The sequence below is a fragment of the Prionailurus bengalensis genome, chromosome A2 (genome assembly GCF_016509475.1).
Source record: "Prionailurus bengalensis isolate Pbe53 chromosome A2, Fcat_Pben_1.1_paternal_pri, whole genome shotgun sequence".
Taxonomy (NCBI): domain Eukaryota; kingdom Metazoa; phylum Chordata; class Mammalia; order Carnivora; family Felidae; genus Prionailurus; species Prionailurus bengalensis.
In genome coordinates, this window is record NC_057348.1 from 5,264,755 (window position 1) to 5,286,158 (window position 21,404).

The 21,404-nt window shown below is 41.5% G+C and overlaps 1 protein-coding gene across 1 annotated transcript in view; it reads left to right on the forward strand.

Annotated features, from left to right (window-relative positions):
* LOC122486805 (adhesion G protein-coupled receptor E4-like) overlaps nt 1–21,404 on the forward strand; it is an 89,128-nt gene that overhangs the window by 60,339 nt on the left and 7,385 nt on the right. The window contains 4 exon segments of the mRNA XM_043586399.1: nt 13,292–13,361; nt 13,364–15,139; nt 17,919–18,010; nt 19,543–19,717. Of these exon segments, the coding sequence (XP_043442334.1) occupies nt 13,292–13,361; nt 13,364–13,524 (231 nt within the window). The 3' untranslated portion in view covers nt 13,525–15,139; nt 17,919–18,010; nt 19,543–19,717.

Genomic DNA, 21,404 nt, shown 5'->3' on the forward strand with positions numbered 1-21,404 from the left:
TTCAAGTCAGAATTTTTGTATCCTTTGGGTAAATAGTAGTGCAACTTCTGGATCTTAGGGTAGTTATATTTTTTAACTTTTTGAGGAACCTCCAATGCTGTTACCCAGAGTGGCTGCACCAATTTGCATTCCCACCAACACTGTTCCTCTTTGTCCGCATCCTCGCCAACATCTGTTGTTGCCTGAGTTGTTAATGTGAGCCATTCTGACAGGTGTGAGGTGGTACTCAGTGTGGTTTTGATTTGTATCTCCCTGATGATGAGCGACGTTGGGGATCTTTTCATGTGTCCATTTGCAATGTGGATGTCTTCTTTGGAAAAGTGTCTATCCATGTCTTCTGCCCATTTCTTCACTGTATTATTTTTGGGGAGGTATTGAGTTTGATAAGTTCTTTGTAGATTTTGGATGCTAACTCTTTATCAGATATGTCATTTGCAAATATTCTGTAGGCTGTCTTTTAGTTTTGTTGATTGTTTCCTTCCCTGTGCAGAAGCTTTTTATCTTGGTGAGGTCCCAATAGCTCAATTTTGCTTTTGTTTCCCTGGTCTGTGGCAGTGTGTCTACTAAGAAGTTGCTGTGGCCAGAGTCAAGAAGGTTGCTGCCTGTGTTCTCCAGGATTTCGATGGTTTCCTGTCTCACATTTAGGTCTTTCATCCATTTTAAATTTATTTTTGTGTTTGGTGTAAGAAAGTAGTCCAGTTTCATTCTTCTGCATGTCACCATCCAGTTTTCCCAACATTTGTTGAAGAGACTGTCTTTTTTTTCCCCACTGGATATTCTTCCTGCTTTGTCAAAGATTAATTGACCCTATCGTTGTGGGTCCACTTCTGGGTTCTCTATTCTGTTCCATTGATCTATGCACCTGTTTTTGTGCCAGCACCCTACTGTCTTGATGACTATAGCTTTATACCTTAGTTTGAAATCTGGAATCATGATGCCTCCAGTTTTGTTTTTCTTTTTCAGGACTGCTTGGTTATTCATGGTCTTCTGTGGTTCTACACAAATTATGCTAAGTGAAATAAGTCAATCAGAGAAAGATAAATACCATGTGATTTCAGTCATATGTGGAATTTAAGAAACAAAACAGAAGAACATATGGTAGGGGAGGGAAGAGAGAGAGAAACAAACCATGAGAGAATCTTAAAGATAGAGAACAAACTGGGGGTTTATGGAGGTGGGGGTGATGGACTAGATTTGTGATGGATATTAAGAGGGAGCAGTTCCCAAAAAACAGCAGACAGATTTGTGCCCATTTGTCAAGGCTGTCCCCCAGCTGTGGAGAGGGAAACACCACTCTGTCCTTGCAGGTCTGAGCTCTTTCCTTTGGCTCTAGTTGCAAATGGATGCTTTCCCCACCAACATCCCCACACACCACCTTTTAAGTAGACTTTGTTGTGTTTTTTTAAGAGTTTTTTAAAATTTGCTTTTTAAATATTTATTTATTTTTGAGAGACAGAGAGAGAGAGAGCACAAGCAAGGAAGGCACAGAGACAGAGAGGGAAACCCAGAATTCAAAGCAGGCTCTAGGCTCTGAGCCAACAGCACAGAGCCCAACGCAGGGCTCAAACTCACAAACTGCGAGATCATGACCTGAGCAGAAGTCAGATGCTCTAACGACTGAGCCCCCCAGGCGCCCCAAGTAGACTTTGTTTTTTAGAGCGGTATTGGATTCACAACAAAGGTTAGCAGGAATAGAGAATTTTTATATACCCCCACCCCCTCCTTGCACAGCCTCACCCACTATCAACATCTGGCACCAGATGGTCCTTTTGTGAACCTACAATGTCATGTCAATATCACCCAAAGTCCATAGTTGACATTAGGGGTCACTCTTGATGCTGTACCTTCTATGAGTTTTGTCAAATGTATGATGACATGTATCCACTGTTATAGTAACAAACAATAGTTTCACCACCCTAAAATTACACTAAAAAACTCATCTATAAAGGGTGCCTGGGTGGCTCAGTCAGTTGAGTGTCCGACTTAGGCTCAGCTCATGATCTCACAGTTCATGAGTTCAAGCCCTGCATCAGGCTCTGTGCTGACAGCTCAGAGCCTGGAGCCTGCTTCGAATTCTGTGTCTCCCTCTCTTTCTGTCCCTCTCCCGGTCACATTCTGTCTCTCTCAAAAATAAATAAACATTAAAAATTTTTTAAAAACTCATCCATATGGGTTGTTTAAAATGTCCTTTTATTTTTTTGAGGTGGGGCATGGAAGAGCACAGGGGGAGGGAGGGAGGGAGGGAAGGAGACAGAGACAGAGACAGAGAGAGAGAATATCTTAAGCAGGCTCCCTGCCCAACACAGAACCCTACACAGAGCTCAATCCCGCAACCCTGGGATCATGACCTGAGCTGAAATCAAAATGTTGGATGTTTAATTGACTGAGCCACCCAGGCACCCCTAAAATGTCTTTTAACAACAATTTTATATATCTAGGGAGTACATCATGATAGTTTGATATACATATACATAATGAAATGATTACCATATTCAAGCTAATTAACATATCCATTTCCTCACATTTACCTGTGTGTGTGTGTGCACACACATGCGAATGTGCCTGAAATCTTTTAGCAAATGTCCAATATATATTACAGTATTATTAACTAAAGTGATCATGCTGTACATTAGGTGTCAAGACTTATTCATCCTACATAACTACAACTTTGGAATATTTGACCAGTGTAGATGGATACTTAACCGAATAAAAACCAAAAACTACTATAAAACTGGAAAGTATTGAAAGACAGACATGCTAAGGAACTGAGTCTACTGAGACTTCCCTTCTTAGGATATGAATCAAGTGAAGATTCTCAGAATTGGTCTCAAGTGGGGTTTGCAAATTCAGGGGAATCTTATTTCACAGAGATACTTCGGAGCTCATACATAGGGGGGTGTGGGACAGCCCCAGAAAAGCTTTAAGCCCTCTCAAACCTCTGTCAATGAGAGGAAGTACCTCCTCTTTCGTGGTTCATCTCAAATTTTCTTTATCACATGGCTTAATGTTGGGGAAAGGCAATGAAAAGCAAAAATCTTAACCCAGAAAGATGTGCCACAAAAGTCTAAGAGGAGCAAACCGGTTTTATTATGGAATAAGTGTTAACCAAGCATGCTTTTGCTTTTCCAGTGCCTGATACTGGGCTTCCGGGCTATTGGTAGATTTATCCTGCCAAAATGCAAGCTCAAATTTGTTTGAGTAAAGGACGTTGACCTTGCAAAGGCTTCTTCCCTTCATATAACAAGCCTTGTTTCTGACAGGGCATCAGGGATTCCTACCTTGTTCTCACAAACCTCACTTCCAGTTAACCGCTGGAAGGCACAAAGAGAAAGCAGTGCTAGTTATGCTCTACCTGCAGAGTGTGGAGGAGGGCTGTCCTTGCAGCTGCATCCAGAGATGTGGAAGAAACACGGAAGGTGAGTAAGGAATCACAACGCTGGTAAGCACATCTCCCCTTGCCCATTGCCAGGTCTGTTCTAACGAGTTTGTACATCACCCCACAAAATCCTCCTGGCTGTGCTGGAGTATAGATGTTCCCACCTCTATTTCAGAAAAAAGTGTATAAGGTCTTGGCCTCCTAAATGTTGGAAGAGCCAGGAATTGGACTCTCCAACTTGGTCCAAATGTGCATTCTTCTCTCAACCAGTACACAAACAGCTGGTCATTCTGGAATTTCATTGATGTTATTGTTTTCTTCATGGACCCACAGTCCAAAGTTTGGAGCTAGCCAATTTCATTAGGTACTACGATGTCAGAAGAAATAGAGAGGATGTGGCTTTAATTTTAGATTAGAGACATCTCTTTATGTCTTAAAAATTTTCGAGGAAATACAGGTCAGCAAGAAGATAATATAAACCATCTATGATTCTGGAGAGTCAGAGAAAGCTACTCTAGCTTAGTGTATTAGTTAGGGATTGTTGCATAACAAGGGACCACAAACATCACACTTATAATTCATAGTTTCCATGAGTCAGGAGTCAGGGCATGGCTTTTCTGGGTGTCTCACAAGACTGAAATAAAGTGTTGACCAGGTCTGGAGTCTCATCTGAAGGCATGAACAAGGGAGAATTTGTTTCCAAGCTCACACGGTTTGTTGGCAGGATTCAGTTCCTTGTGGGATGTCTTGGGCCTTGGTTTTTTGCTGACCGGAGACTGGAGGCCTCCCCCAGGCCCACGCGGGCCTCTTTCTAGGACAGCTTTTTTGATCAAAGTCAGTAAGAAAGTGTCTGCTAGCAAGGTGGGAGTAATAGCCTTACGTAGCATAATCGTGAACATGATACCCCATCACTTTCACCATATTCTATTGGTTAGAAGCAAGTTGCCAGACCAGCCCAAATATAAAGGGAAGCACTTCCACCAAGGTGTGGATACCAGGAGACTGGGGAGTGGGTCATGGAGTGCCATCTTAGTTTTCCACCATGCTCAGTGAGGTGGTTCCTGCATTGGACGCTCATTAGGATCATGTGGGACATTAAAAAAAGGAAAATACTAGTGGAAGACCCACTTGGGGATGGAGCCTGAGCATCAGTAAATTTAAAGCTCCCCAAGTGATTCTGATATACTGCCTGGGTTGAGAAGTACTCGGTATACTGCTTAAGGGCCAGACCTAGTTGACTGACCTGGGTTTAAAAGAACACCTGGTAGATGCATGGCCTTGGGTTAGTATCTTTATCTCACTGAGTCTGTTTCTATACCTAGAAATCTTGTATATATAAATGTTATATAATATATAATTATCCATTATATAAAATACATATAAGTTACATATGCTCCTATATGTGTATATGTTATACTTGTATATTATTGCATTATATACACACACACACACACACACACACACATATATACAGGTGAAGATATCCTAACCTCCTCTTCAAAAAAAATAAATTTGCAGTGATACCATTCATATGATCTTTATTTTGTGTGTGTTTGTGTGTGTATGTGTGTAAAATATGCTATTCCTATTTTAAATATACTAATGTTGCCAAGAATGTGACTTTACTCTTAATGTTAAGGATGGAAGGGTTTTTTTTTATTCTTTTTATTTTTTTAATGTTTATTTATTATTGAGAGACAGAGAGACACAGAGCATGAGCAGAGAGAGGGGGAGACACAGAATCAGAAGCTGTCAGCACAGAGTCCGACGCGGGGCTCCAACCCACAAAGTCAGTCACCTAACCAACTGAGCCACCCAGGCGCCCCTTTAAATTCTTTTTAATGTTTATATATGTTTGAGAGAGAGAAAGAGAGACAGAGTGAGAGCAGGGGAGGGGCAGAGAGAGAGAGGGAGACAGAATCTGAAGCAGGTTCCAGCCTCCCAGCTGTCAGCACAGAGCCCGATGCGGGGCTCGAACCCACAAACTGGGAGATCATGACCTGAGCCAAAGTCAGGCACTTAACTGACTGAGCCACCCAGGTGCCCCTGGGAAGGTTGATTTTTGATACGAAAGTGTGCAGATGCTGGTATTTCATTCCATGGTGGTATATTGAGTCCTTTGTGGTTCCTCATGGCTCTAGGCTCAGACAGCAGAGGGCATAGGGAAACTTCAGTTACCTACAGCTGGGTGGGAAGGTTCTCTCAGAGCTTGATACTGACATTAATCAAGGTGTGCATAAAGGAAGCACTGAGTACACTCTTTCCCTTTTCATGGAGTGTATGCTGATAAAAAAAAAAAAAACGCAAGGGAGCTAAACCAGAGTGCATATTTTCTGCAATCCATGAGGCTAAGGGACCTCACCAGTCTCATTCACTGCTATGGCTTGGCTCATAATAGGTGCCCAAAGGGTATGTGCATTAATGATTTCCTGTAATCATATGGTAACTCCTTAAGGCAGTCGCTATTATTATCCCAATCTTGTAGATGAGGAAATTGGCGATAGGGAAGATTAAGCCACTGGCCCAAGGTCACCCATAGCACCTCACACAGAGCAATCTGAATCCCAAACACCATGGTTCTTGCCAACATTGTTTTGAATGCACTGCCTCTCTTGGTGATTTGGAAATTGTTCGGTCTGCTCTGCCTTCCCTTCCTGGCCTGTGATTCAGTGCTGGGTTGAAGAGCAGAGGGCAACAGCCCACACCCACTTGGAAGGCTAGTATCAGAAAACAGAAAATAACAAACATTGGTGAGGATGTGGAGAAATTGCAGCCCTTATGCATTGCTGGTGGGAATGTAAAATTACCATACGACCCGTAAATTCCACTTCTGGGTATACACTCCAAGGAACTGAAAGCAGGAACTAAAAGAGATATTTATACATCCATGTTCACAGCAACATTATTCACAGTAGCCAATAGGTGGGAACAACCCAAGTGACCATGGACAGATGAATGGAGAAACAAAATGTGGTCCATCCAGACAATGCAATATTATTCAGTCTTAAAAAGAAAGGGCGTTCTGACATCTGCTACAATACAGATGGCCCTTGGGGACATTATGCCCAGTGAAACAAGCCAGACACAAAAGAAAAAGTGTTGTACTATCCCACTCATACTTGGTCCCCAAGGGAGACCCATCCATAGAGACAGAAAGTAGATGGTGGGATCCAGAGGCTGGGGGAGGGGAGTTAGTGTTTGCTGGGAACAGAGTTTCCATTTGGGAAGATGAACAGGTTCTGGAGATGGATGGTGAGGATGTGAATGTGCTTAATGCCACTGAAGTGTGTGCTTACCCATGGTTAAAATGGTAAATTTCGTGTTATGTGTATTTTATCACGATAGTAATAAAGAGTGAAGGTGGCTGGTTAATTCCTAGTTTACTTTTTGAACTTGGCTAAATGCCCAGGGGGGTTGGCCTTTTTTCTCCACACTAATCAGGAGCAGTCAGTCCATGAGCATTCAGGCTTTTCTTTTTGGTGTTTGGTGCAGAAGATTATCATATTGGAGCAGGCGGGCAAGTGGATGTTGCTGTTGACCAAACATTCTCTGTGTTTTAGCCATTGAAACAGGGACGCTTAACAAGTGCACACTGAAGAAGACATTCAGGCTGAAGGCGGAAAAACAGACCATGGATGTTCACTGAACCACCATTGAGCAGGAAAGCTTGGGAGGTAGAGTAAATGGTGGCCCTAGAATTTAGACAGTAGTCCAAGAATCTTCCCAATGGAATTTCATGTTGCTCCTATAAAGCAGTTTCTAGAAGCCCTTTATTGTTACTTAGTAAGTTCTGCGACGACAATATAAAGCCAGAGTCTGGGAGATTCGCATTGGGCTTTCATAGCCAGAAAAGAAAAGCATCCAATTTCCTATTCTGTTTACTTGGGATGTGTTGGAGCGAGACTAGAGGGGATATTAATGATTTCCCAGGTTGGTTCCTGGCTTAACTTGCCTCTACCCTGGTCAAGGCTGGTTTTCTTAAACGTGAATGTCTTTTCCTTGCACCTGAACAGTGAATGGCTCCCAATTTCCTAGAGAAAGCTGACAGACCTTTTAGGACTCTCTTATTTTAACTTCTGAATATCTGTGTTTATATTTTATGCATTTATTTTTTTATTTAAGTTTTACAATTTTTAAAAATTTTGGGGGTGCCTGGGTGGCTGAGTAGGTTAAATGTCTGGCTCTATTTCAGCTCAAGTCATGATATTACTGTTGGTGGGGTCGAGCCCCACTTTGGGCTCCATGCTGACAGGAGGGAGTCTGCTTGGGCTCTCTCTCTCTTTCTCTGCCCCCCCTCTCTTTGTCTCAAAATAAATAAATAAACTTAAAAAATACATAGAAATAAAAACATAATTTTTAAAAATTTTTACTTGAGGTACAATTGACATAGAACATTATATTAGTTTCAAGTGTACATCATAATGATTTTATATTTGTCTAACTCATTTTTAAAACTGTGCATAGTCTATCTTTCATTACCTTTACGATTTTTCTTTGATTACTTTTCGTAAGACCTTACTCTCCTGTGAATTTACCTGCTAGCAGTCTTTTCCTCCTCATTCACTTCCTTGCTCCCTCCTTCATTTCTTCCCTGTATCCCCTTCTTTCTCTCTCCCTTCCTTCCTTCTTTCTTCCTCTTTTTCTCTCCCTTCCCTTTCCTTCCTTCTCTCCATCCACCCATTCATCCACCCATCCATTCTTCCCTGCATCCATCCATCCACCCATGCCTCTATCCATTTTCTGCCATCCATCTACTTACCCACTCATCTATCTACTAACCTTCCTGCTTTCTCGCCTTCCTTCCTTTTTTCCTTCCCCTCTCCCTTCATTCCTTCCATTGATTCATTGACTTAGGTCGAAAATTTTCAGGAATATAATAATGACGTCACCTTTTCCTAGCTCCAACATAAAGTTAGTTATTTGATATCTTTAATCTTTTCCTTGACTGTAAAATGCCAAAGAAAATTATGCCTATGCTTATCTTAAGAGTGGGAGTAAGGATGAAATTATCATTTAAAACAAAAAATACATTAAACATTAAATAATTATGACTTATGTGAATGGCTCGACAAATTGTCCCAAAAGGCTAAATAAATGGGAGCAAAAATTATTTTTTTCCAATGGTCTAGCATCCTATTCAAAAATGAGCATTAACACAGATGATCCCTTACATCATTTATTTTGCCATCAAATGGGCATCATTGAAACTAGGTGCAGTTTTCTTCTTTATCCCAAGTGCTGTTGCATTTATATCTTATGCTTCTATTGGTCCCCATAATTGATGAGAGCTTTGCATCTGAGGAAAACCTAATGATGAAGGAAAAGTTGCATAATTTCTACCTGAACTCCAAGGTAGTAAGTGGTACAACAGGATCCAGGAAGAACACCTCACTCTCCATATCCATTAATTTCGCATTTTACCATGAAAATGTGTGTGACAACCAGGTGACTCTATTACATCCGGAGGCATTTTGTAATTAAATGAGAATATTTCCATGCCGAAGAATTCACCGGTGAGAAGTCTTTAAAAATGAGGTAGATTCTCACTTGGGGCACCTGAGAAGCTCAGTGAATTAGATGTCTGACTCTTGAATTCAGCTCAGGTCATGATCTCACAGTTTGTGAGATGAAGCCCCAAATCAGGCTCCAAGCTGAGAGGGAGGAGACTCCTTGGGATTCTCTCTCTCCCTCTCTGTCTCTGCCTCTACCCTGCTCATTTGCACTCTTGTGCTCTTTCTAAATAAATAAATAAACTTTTTTTTTAAAAAGAGTGTCACTCATCTATGAGACATGGTGTTGCAAAATCCAAAATGAGCCAAAGGTGATGTGGTTGCCTTGGAAATTGGGGTACCCATGAGCTCTACTGGGGAGATAACTTCAGAATCAGCCCCTCAACTGTCCTCGAAGGCTCTGGACCGATCTGACTGGTCAAATTGGTCCAAATAAAAGTGGTCAGGTTTTAAGAAGGCACCAATCCAGAGCTAGCACAGGAGATGAGTGACAGTCCTTAGGTATTTTTGAGTTGCTTCTTAAGTGCCACAAGCAGGCATCGTACCAGGCACATTTCAATAGAGTTTCTAGGTTTCAGAACTTTGCCAAAATTAAAAATGATTCTGCTTTCTTCAAAGGGGTTCTACTTGCTGTGTAACTAATTACCCCAGAACTTGGCGACTTAAAATGATATGCATTTATTATCTCACTCGGTTCTGGGAGTGAGGAATCCAGAATGGCTTCTTTGGATGGTTCTGGCTCAAGGATTTTCACCAGGTTGCAGTAAAGATGTTGTCTGGGGCTTGTCACCTGAAAGCTTCACTGAGGCTGAAGGCTTTGTTTTCAAGGTCGTTCCCCCATGTGGCTGTTGGCTTGAGGCCTCTTTCTCGCCACCTGGGGCTCTCTGAGAGCTGCCTCAATGTCCTCATGGCATGGCAGCTGGCTTCTGTGAGTGCTCCGTGAGAGACTGTACTTAAGGGAGTGGAATTAGGCTTGGCATTTTGATGGGAGTGCCAAAGAATTGATGGACATTTTTTCTTTTTTTTTAAATGTTCATTTATTTATTATTTTGGAGGTGGGAGGGGCAGAGAGAGAGAGAGTGAGAGAAAGAGAGAGAGAGAGAGAGAGAGAGAGAGAGAGAATTCCAAGCAGGCTCCACACTGTCAGCATAGAGCATGACGTAGGGCTCAATCGCACAAACCATAAGATCATGACCTGAGCTGAAATCAAGAGTCAGATGCTTGGGGCGCCTGGGTGGCGCAGTCGGTTAAGCATCCGACTTCAGCCAGGTCACGATCTCGCGGTCCGGGAGTTCGAGCCCCGCGTCGGGCTCTGGGCTGATGGCTCAGAGCCTGGAGCCTGTTTCTGATTCTGTGTCTCCCTCTCTCTCTGCCCCTCCCCCGTTCATGCTCTGTCTCTCTCTGTCCCAAAAATAAATAAACGTTGAAAAAAAAATTAAAAAAAAAAAAAAGAGTCAGATGCTTAACCAGCTGAGCCACACAGGTGCCCCAAGAATTGATGGACATTTTTTAAACCACTAAAGGGAGATTATAGCTTCTGGAGCTGAACAGTATGCATTCAAGTCCCACCTCCCTTCCCACTCACTTCTTAGGAAAGTTACCAGCCTTCCATGCTGAGTTCAGCCCAGAATGCTGCAGTTCTGCTACTGATAATAGCAACATGCATTGTTGACATGTGGGACAAATAAGTCAATATATATAAAGCCCTTAAAATACTAACCAACCTCAGCAAATGGGACTGGGAGTATTGGATATCTGCATGCCAAAGAGTGAAGTTGGACACCTACCATATACAACATGAACACAAGATGGATCAAAGACATAATGTAAGACCTAAAACTATAAAACTCCTAGAAGAAACATGGCAGCAGTGCTTGATGGCATTGGATTCCACAAGTGTTTCTGGGTATGACCCCAAAAGAACAGGAAACAAAAGTAGAAATAGACAAATGGAGTATATCAAACTAAAAACTTCTGCATGTGAAAGGATAGAGTCAATGGAGTGAAAAGGTATCCCAGGGAATGGGAGAAAATACCTGATAATGGATTAGTATCCAGCATACATAGAGAATGTCTACAATTCAACAAGAACAAAATAACCCAATTAAAAAAAAAAAGGGCAAAGAATCTGAATAGACATTTCTCCAAAGATGCTATACAGATGACCAAGAAGCACATGAAAAGATGCTGAATGTTACTAACCATTAGGTAAATGTAAATCAAAACCACAATGAGATATCACCTCACACCCATTAGTATAGATATTATATAAAAAAAAAAAGTGTGAGGACATAGAGAAACTGGAACCACTGTGTAGTGCTGGTTAGGAATATAAAATAGCACAGCCACTATGAAAATAGTATGATGGCTCTTCAAAACCTTGAACCTAGTACTACCATATGAAATAATACATAATAGTATTTCACTTTAAAAAGAAACACAATTTTGATATATGCAACAACATGGATGAACCTTAAGGACACTACGCTAAATGAAATATGCCAAACAGTATTTTTGACTGTTTTTTGAAACAAAACAGTATTTTGAAAGACAGTATTTCCTTACTGTAATATTCCACCTGCATGAGGTCCCCAGGGTAGTCAAAGTCATAGAAACAGAAAGTATAAGGGTGTGTGCCAGGTGGTACAGGAAGAGAAATGAAGAGTTGTGTTTTAATGGGTATAGAGTTTCAGTTTTACAGAATGGAAAAATTCTAGAGATGGGTTACACAACAATGTGAATATACTTAACATTACTGCACTGTCCACTGAAAAATGGTTGAGATGGTAAGTTTTATGTTATGCTTTTTTTTTTACCATAATAGAAGCTTTTTTAAAAAAGTCTGACACATGCTAAGCATCCCCAAACTTTAGATACTGTTACTTTTTAGGCTTGACCTTTGATTTTTTTTAAAAAATGCAATTAGATGGGAATTTCAGGACACAAGCAGTGGTGAGCACTTAGAATATATTTTTGCTGCCCTTTTATTTCCTATCAAAGATATTCCTGGGGCGCCTGGGTGGCACAGTCGGTTAAGCATCCGACTTCAGCCAGGTCATGATCTTGCGGTCTGTGAGTTCGAGCCCCGCGTCGGGCTCTGGGCTGATGGCTCAGAGCCTGGAGCCTGTTTCTGATTCTGTGTCTCCCTCTCTCTCTGCCCTTCCCCCGTTCATGCTCTGTCTCTCTCTGTCCCAAAAATAAATAAACGTCGAAAAAAAAAAAAAAAGATATTCCTAAGCAGTATTCAGACACCATTCCCTCTTTTCCAGCTCCTGGCTGAACATAGGATATTTTTTTTTCTTAGAAACACCCTTAGACCTAGATTAAGGAGAGAAACAGACTTTGTCTCCAGCATGTAATCAAACTTTGTGGGCATGATTGAATGACTGTGTGAAAGTATTTTGGCCCCGTTTATACCTCCCAGTGGGGCCCATTATAGTAAAGTTGTTCATTATAGTAAAGTTCAGTATAGTATGGCAAATCTTTTTATGTGTCATTCAAAGAACAGTCAGCCAACATTTTTGTGTACATACTATATTTGGGGGGGGGTGTTACTTAACCTCTTTGTTTCTCTGTCCCCTAACACATAAATCTGGGACAGTAACACAACTTACACCACAGATTGCTGTGGGGGTTAACCGAGTTATTCTATGTTGAGTCTGTACAATGGTGCCTGCAAATGTAGATATCTGTCAACGTTATCTGTGATGGTGATGAGGACAATTACAAGGGACAAAAGAACTATTAGTTGGGAATTCAACAGATATAGTCTCTTCTGCAGGAAATCACATTGCCTTGACATCAAAAATGATCTTTTTCCTTCCTCTTCTCATTTACCTTACAAGTGAGACACGCAGTCAGGTAGGGTGGTTAAGATTCATAAGCATCCACTGGACTGAGAACCATCTGCTCAAAAATGGTTAAGATGGTAAATTTTGTGTTGTGTTCTGTATGTTTTACCACGTTAAAAAAAAAAAGCTGCCAGCATTTAAAAACTGAGATTTTGCACGACAATCCAGATTTCCAGGTTTTTGTATTTTGATTTTTTTTTTTTTTTTAAGAATGGAAGCACTGGCGATATTGAGCTCACATTCTTGTGTGGAAACCATTGCTGGGGCTGAAAGTAATGTGGCTTTCCAGATGGGTCACGTGGCACAGTTCCAACCCCTGTTTATTCATTCCCTAACGGTGGCCTGTTTGACAGATACATGCTGCCTGCCTGACCCTCCACAGGCATTTGAGTTTGCCACCATGAGCTGACGCAGAGAAGTATCAGGAGTCAACCCAAGCATCCTGCTCTGCTCAACTGTGTTCTGTTTACCTCGCATCCCCCTTTCCCCAGGGAATGGTGGACATTGTTCTCCGTGCACCCATCAGATTCTCCCAACCCTTGTCTCCCCTGCAGGTGCTGTGTTCCATCATCGCTGGTGTGCTGCACTACCTCTACCTGGCCTCCTTCACCTGGATGCTCCTTGAAGGGCTACAGCTTTTTCTAACTGTCAGAAACCTCAAGGTGGCCAACTACATCATTACGGGGAAGCTCAAGAAGTTCCTGTATCCTTTTGGCTACAGGGTCCCAGCTCTGATTGTAGCTGTGTCTACATGTGTTGGACACAGCAGTTATGGGATACATACTAAGTAACCACGGTGTCTTTGTCATGAGGAAGTAATAATATATGTATGAACTCCCATGTATTGAACATCTACTACCTGCTCTGTTGTAGGTGCTGTGGGCACCCCAGGAAACAAAGCAGACAATAAGCAAATAGACATGGAACATGATGTTGGGCTACAATAGGTGCCACCACAGAGAGGCAAACTAGGGAAATGGGAATATATGTGAGCTGATAATTTTAAATAGTGTGGTCAGGGAAACCACTGAGAGGTAAACTTCATATGTCATATGTTATTTGGCTTTTTAGATGTCTTACTGTATTAATTTCCTATTGCTGTGCTAACAAGTTAGCTCAAACTTGGTGACTTAAAACAATGCAAGTTTATTACCTTATTTTGAATTCTGTAGGTCAGAAGTCCAACCAGGTATCACTTAGCTAAAATCAAGGTGCCAGCAAAGTGCATTCCTTCTTGAGGTTCTAGGGGCTTTTCCAGCTTCTGGGGGCCACCCACATTCTTCAGCTTATGTCCCCCATCCTCTATCTTCAGGGCCAGCAACATTGCACGTCTCTGACCATCCTTCACATCTCTTTCTGACTTTCTTCTGTCTCCCCTTTCCCGTTGTAAGAACACTTGTGATTACATTGGATCCACTCAGGTAACCCAGGATAATCTCCCCCATTCCAAAATCCTTATGTTCAATCATATCTGCAGAGTCCCTTTTGTTTCACAAAGTAGAAATTCACAAGTTCTGAGCATGAGAACATGGATATTTTGGGGGTGGAGAGAGGCTCACATTATCCTATCACACCTACAAATTGACCTTCTTTTTTAATTTCTTCTATCTTGCAAGATTAAATTTAGTAACAAGTGGGCAATCCTGGGTTTAAGGTGTTGATAACTTTTGGAAAAGGAATAACGCACAAGAGTATCCATTGAACTAAGCAGTGAACAACTTCCTTTTGAAATACAACTTGAGGAAAAGGCACTGTCATTTATGGATAAAAATCGGAGTTGAAACTAAATATTTTTGTTACCGAAAGCCAAATATACATTTATCCTATTTTTGGTCCATTCCAGTGGTTTTCAACTAGGGGTGATTTCATGTCCCACAGGGGACATTCAGCAGTGTCTGGAGACCTTTTTGGTTGTCACAACTTGAGGGAGGGGGTGGCCAGAGATGCTGCTAAATGTTTTGTGATGCACAGGCCAACCGCACAGTGAAGAACCACGGGCCCAAAATGCCAGTAGAGCCAAGGCAGGGGAGCTCTGGTCTATTCAAAGCCCCTGCTCTGAGTTTGTAACTGAATTCTGATAGTGGAAGGACATGGTGGCATTCATTGAGTCCTCTATGCTTAACTGAATGTCCGGGGTTACAATGCCCAGAAGGTAAGTCTTCCATGAATGCTAATCATTGTTAATTTTTTCTCAGTGTTAATGGTTGTCACCTATTATATTATTTGTTTCCCCCTGACCCAGTTGCTGTACCCATTTTCCCCCCAATGTTTTAGTTTAGGGAAAGGTTTTTTAAGTGCATTTTCTTCTTTTTATGAAGAGCTGGAAAGTTGTTTATTCTCTTTTTCAGCTGCTGGGTCAGCTTCCTTTGAGTCTCATGGGGCCTGTTTTTGTTATTATTTTGGTGGGTTTATAATTTTTGTCATGACTTTGAATGTAGAAAATATGTTTCACTGATGTGACAAAGGGATAATTTGATAATGACCTATTTAAATTTTCTCTAGAGTCCTTGAACTTAAGGCAGAACATGCCAAGAGATTGTAGACCCTTTTCTTGTGGAAAGAGTCACATCTGAGTTGAAACTGAGACATCACATGAAATAAAGTTTCTGATGTTTATCTTGCCTGCACCACTGATGATGTGGCTTTTTAAAAAATATTTGGCCAAGTCAGTTGGAGAAAGACAGATATCATATGTTTTCACTCATGTGGATCTTGAGAAACTTAACAAGACTATGGTGGAAGGGAAGGGGAAAAAAATAGTTACAGAGAGGGAGGGAGGCAAACCATAAGAGACTCTTAAATACGGAGAACAAACCGAGGGTTGAGGAGGGATGGGGGAGAGGGGAAAGTGGGTGATGGGCATTGAGGAGGGCACTTGTTGGGATGAGCACTGGGTATTGTATGTAAGCATGGTAATCTACCCCAAAAATCAAGAGCACATTTTACCCACTATATGTTAGCCAATTTGACAATAATTATATTTACAAAAATAAAAATAAATATTTTTTTAAAGTTCAAAACCAAAAGAAATAATTTTGGCCAAGGTCAATCACCTTTTTGAAATTGTAATGAGAATATTGAACATGAGCTCTATTCCTGTTAGTAAAAGTTTAGGTGTAAAATGCAGTGTTGTCGGCCATAGGCATGATGTCATACAGCAGAGGTCTAGAACATAATCACCTTGCATGACCCAAACTTTATACCTCCTGAATCATAGCTCCTGATAGCCTCTCTCCCCCTCACCATCTCCTGAGACCACCATCCTACCTTCCACTTCTATGAATTTGACTTGAGTTTGACTGTTTTAGGTACCTCATGTAAGTGGAATCATACCATATTTGTCCTTCTGTGACTGGCTTAGTTCACTTAGTGTAACGTCCTCAAGGTTCATCCATGTGGTCACATATTGTAGGGTTTCCCTCTCTTTAGGGCTAAATAATATTCCACTATGTCCATCTGATTATCCAACTGGCTATTTCTCTCATAAATTATTTATCCATTCATCTGTTAACGGACACTTAGATTGTTTGCACATCTTGGCTATTGTGAATAGTGCTGCAATGAATATAGGAGTGCCGTAGACTCTGGGTCTGGAGTTCTCTCCTGTCCAGCAATGCAGGATTGAAATGCAAGAGAGGCTAATGTCTGGGAGGAGACAAGAGCCCTGAGTAAGTGTCCTTGCTCCATTTTTATTAGGATCAGAAGGCTTATAAGCACAAAGAGACAATGAAACCGTGAACATTAACTCATGGGCATGGGGGAAAGGGGATTTTGAAGATATGTGGTGTTAGGGGGTTGGGTTAATACAGAACAAACTCCTGGCCCCGGGTGGATGGTTGTTTACAGCAGACATGAGGCCCCACCTCTGTTTACCTAAACTTGCCTAGGGGATAAGAAAGAGCATGCTACCTCAGGGTCAACAAGGCATCTTTCTTTTGTTAATTAGCTCAGGCTCTGGGGGACTTTGCTGCTGATCTAAAGTCCCTTTTTCCCATTTTCGTCCTTCCTTCCTGTAAAAGCAGCTTTCTGCTATTGTACTAAGCTGGGGGGCGTTTCTGCCCTGAATACCTAATCTTGTTTACTCATTTTGGATGCTTCCATCCTGAGATTTCTTATTCCTGTACCTTTGTGTCCTATACTGGGGGCCTTTGCCCTGTTTACCTAACCTTGTTTACCTGATCTTGGATGCATGCATCCTGTGACTTTCTATTTCTTTATGCCTTGTTAACCCATCAGTGCAAGTTCAGGGAATTCCTGTTATTCCCCACATAGGAGTATGTGTATCTCTTTGAGATTCAGATTTCGATTCTTTAGGATAAGTACCCAGAAGTGGGATTGTTGGATCATATGTCAGTTATATTCTTAGTATGTTGAAGAAGCTCCATATTGTTTTCCACAGCAGCTACACCAACGTATTTCTACCAACAGCACACAGCATTCCAATTTCTCCACATGCTTCCCAACACTTGTTATCTTTTTCATTTTCAAATAACTTAAAAATCACAAGAAGTTGTAAAAATAGTACAGAGTCCCACATACCCTTCACTCAGCTTTCCCTAAAGATATTAGGTTTTTTTTAAGTTTATTTATTTTTGGGAGAGAGAGAGAGAGAGACAGAGAGCAAGTGGGGAGGGGCAGAGAGAGAAGGAGACACAGAACTCAAAGCAAGCTCCAGGCTCTGACCTGTCCACACAGAGCCCGATGTGGGGCTCCCAATCCATGAACTGGGAGATCATGACCTGAGCTGATGTTGAATGTTTAACTGACTGAGCCACCCACATGCCCCAAGATGTTGGAAAACATTTAATACATGATTTTAAAATACGATTATACAAAAGGCATGCCAATGGGGGAGGAAACAAAACCCTCAAAACCTTAGAGAAGATAAGCACCAAAATGGAAATAGTGCTTATCTCTGTGTGTGAATTTCTTCTCTGGAATTTCAGATAAGTTCTGTTTGTTTTTCTGCATTTTCCTAATTTTGGATAATGACCATATGTTGCTTCTCTGATCAGAAAAAAAAATGGAAGCTAATTTTTAAAAAATCACGGTGTACACTGAGTTTTAGGAATCCTAAACATATTTTACAAGTTTTGAGAATGAATACCTGTCACTTCCTATTTAATTAAAAATATTGGGTATTAGCCTACTTTAAGCTCTGCCCTTCATGTCACTTCACAGATCAACTTGTCCTTCTATTTGACCACCCTGTGGATTTTAAAAGACCAACTTAAGTCCCTCAATAATGAAGTATCTGGGATGCAGAACACAAGGTAGGTAGGCGCAGAGCTGGAAAACCGGAGGGGGGGGGGTGTTTTTTTTCACTGCCTAAAGTGAGGGCAGTGATTCTAACCTGGGGGCTATTTTCTGAAGACGATTTTGGTTATGGCAATATGGGATGGGGGGGGTGAAGAGGGGAAGGTTGCTACTGGCATCTAGATGGTACAGACCAACGATAGTGCTAAATATCCTACAACACACAGGACAGCCCCCACCACAAAGATGACCCCCCCCCCCAGGGGTGTCTGGGTGGCTCAGTCGGTTAAGCATCCAACTTCTGCTCAGGTCATGATTTCCTGGTTTGTGTGTTCTAGTCCCACGTTGGGCTCTGTGCTGACAGCTCAGAGCCTGGAGCTTGCCTCAGATTTTGTGTCTCCCTCTCTCTGCCCCTCCCCTGCTCGTGCTATGTCTCTCTCTGTCTCTCAAAAATAAACATTAAAATTTTTTTTTAAAAAGGTGACCCACCCCCAATGTCAGGAATGCCAAGGCTAAGAAACCCTGAGTTAGGAGAATAATGCTTTTTCAGTTTTGCCATTTTTATAATTTGGGGAATTTATATGGTCCAGGTGAAAACGAAAATTTATCCAGTATATGAACCTCTAAGGATGTATTTCTGCTAGGAATCATTTTCAGTACTTAATAGTATGAAATATATATTGTACTTAATATTGTATTAACTTATTGTTTTACACAGGTGTCATTTAGGTATGTAGGAAGAACAATAGATCGGGAGATAGCTGCCATTGAAAAGATAATGTTATAATCACAGACCCCAAAAGGAAGGGAATGCTGTGTCAGGAGTGGGGAGATATCCTGGGGGAAACACCGGAGTTGGCTAGCAGGCAGAAGCACAGGGGAAATTGTAGGCAAGCGCCTTTATTATGGGGTGTGTGGAAAGGAGGTGAGGCAGGGTACACAGGTTTAGGATGGACTAGTTTGAATAGCCAGTGGGCTCCTGGGTATAGGGGCTGTCCTGGGTTGTCTGGTACCTGGTCCTGGGGTAGTTAAGACAGGTGGATAGTGGCCTAGAGTGTGAGAGCCCCATAAAGGAGGTGGTTGAGGGTGTGGGCCCTGGGTTGGTTGGTTTGCATTTGAAAGGTACACTCTACGAATTGACTAACCCTATAAGGGGCAGTCCCTCCACAGGGTCAGTAGGATTCCAGTTGTGACAGCAACTGAATACAGAAAATAAAAAAACATAGTTAATACACTCATAGTATATGATTATAATAAATGCCATTATGTTAATATTATGAATGTTGGAACATTTCCCATTTCATTATACCAAACATAAATTACTTTTTGTGTATATGTATTACTTTCTATAAATAATTACATGGCATAAATTATATCACAGTCACATTATACGATGCTAGCATTACATATCAGTGATCCCTTTAACACTCCTGCCAGTTTAACGGTCTGACATTCTTAGTCCCAAGCCTTGAAGCAAGAGTAAATATGTGATAGAAAGCGTTGCCGTGAGCCATAGAGCTGACGTTGTTCTGCTTCTTGGTTTTGGCAGGATGCTGACGTTCAAAGCCGTTGCTCAGGTTTTCATTCTGGGCTCTTCTTGGGGCCTTGGCTTCTTTCTGGTGGAAGGAGTGCTGGACCCTGTCAGGTTGGTGATGACCTTCACCATCATCAGCATCCTCCAGGGCGTCCATGTCTACTTGGTCCACTGCCTTCTGAATCACAAGGTAAACCAGTGTCTCCTCCCCATGTTCCATGGCCCCTTGGTGTCTCATGTTTTACTATTTTCTGTCTCCTGGGCTTCTCCATTGCTTGCATGGTGGTGTATGTGTGTATGCATGGGGCTCTTTCTTCCATATCATAATGTTTGTCCCAGAGACCACCTTTTCAGGATTTATCTTTCTTGCTTCCAATCATTTGAATTTGCACTGAAGCAGCAGAAACTGGATAGAGCCATACAAAGTCCACAAATGAGGAAAACATACTAAATTCTGGGGCAGGGTAGGGGGAGCCTTGCTTAGGACTTAACTAGGCAAAATCCCTATGCTATGAAAACAAGTCTGAGTTGTTATATTTGAAACTGAGTTTATAATTGTAAATGCGGGCTACTTCTTAGAATGAAAAAAGAATCAAATGTTGGTTTTTAGAGGGGCATTATTTTATGCGTTATGATGTGGTAGCTACAATATAATGATTTTTATGTGATGCTCGACTTTTGCAAACTGCAGCTTCACATAAATTATCTGGGTATTTATTAATTTCCCAAGGATCTCTGAATCTTTTTTTTATTTAACTTTATTTTTTATTTTTTAAAATTTGCATCCAAATCAGTTAGTATATAGTGAAGCAATGATTTCAGTAGATTCCTTAATGCCCCTTACCCATTTAGTCCATCCCCCCTCCCACAACCCCTCCAGTAACCCTCAGTTTGTTCTCCATATTTATGAGTCTCTTTTGTCCTCCTCCCTGTTTTTATATTATTTTTGTTTCCCTTTCCCTTATGTTCATCTGTTTTGTCTCTTAAAGTCCTCATATGAGTGAAGTCATATGATTTTTGTCTTTCTCTGACTTATTTCACTTAGCATAATCCCCTCCAGTTCCACCCACGTAGTTGCAAATGGCAAGATTTCATTCTTTTTGATTGCCGAGTAATACTCCATTGTGTATGTATATATATATATATATATATATATATATATATACACACACAACAACTTCTTTTTTTTTTTTAACATTTTATTTATTTTTGAGAGAGAGAGAGAGAGAGCATGAACAGGGGAGGGTCAGAGAAAGAGGGAGACACAGAATCCGAAACAGGCTCCAGGCTCTGAGCTGTCAGCACAGAGCCCGACGCGGGGCTCGAACTCACGGACCCTGAGATCATGACCTGAGCCTAAGTCGGACGCTCAACCGACTGAGCCACAGGCGCCCCTACACACCATAACTTCTTTATCCATTCATCCATTGATGGACATTTGGGCTCTTTCCATACTTTGGCTATTGTTGATAGTGCTGCTATAAACTTGGGGTGCATGTGTCCCTTCAAAACAGCACACCCGTATCCCTTGGATAAATGCCTAGTAGTGCAATTGCTGGGTCGTAGGGTAGTTCTATTTTTAGTTTTTTGAGGAACCTCCATACTGTTTTCCAGAGTGGCTGCATCAGCTTGCATTCCCACCAACAATGCAAAAGAGATCCTCTTTCTCCACATCCTCACCAACATCTGTTGTTGCCTGAGTTGTTAATGTTAGCCATTCTGGCAGGTGTAAGGTGGTATCTCATTGTGGTTTTGATTTGTATTTCCCTGATGATGAGTGATGTTGAGCATTTTTTCATGTGTCGGTTGGCCATCTGGATGTCTTCTTTGGAGAAGTGTCTATTCATGTCTTTTGCCCATTTCTTCACTGGATTATT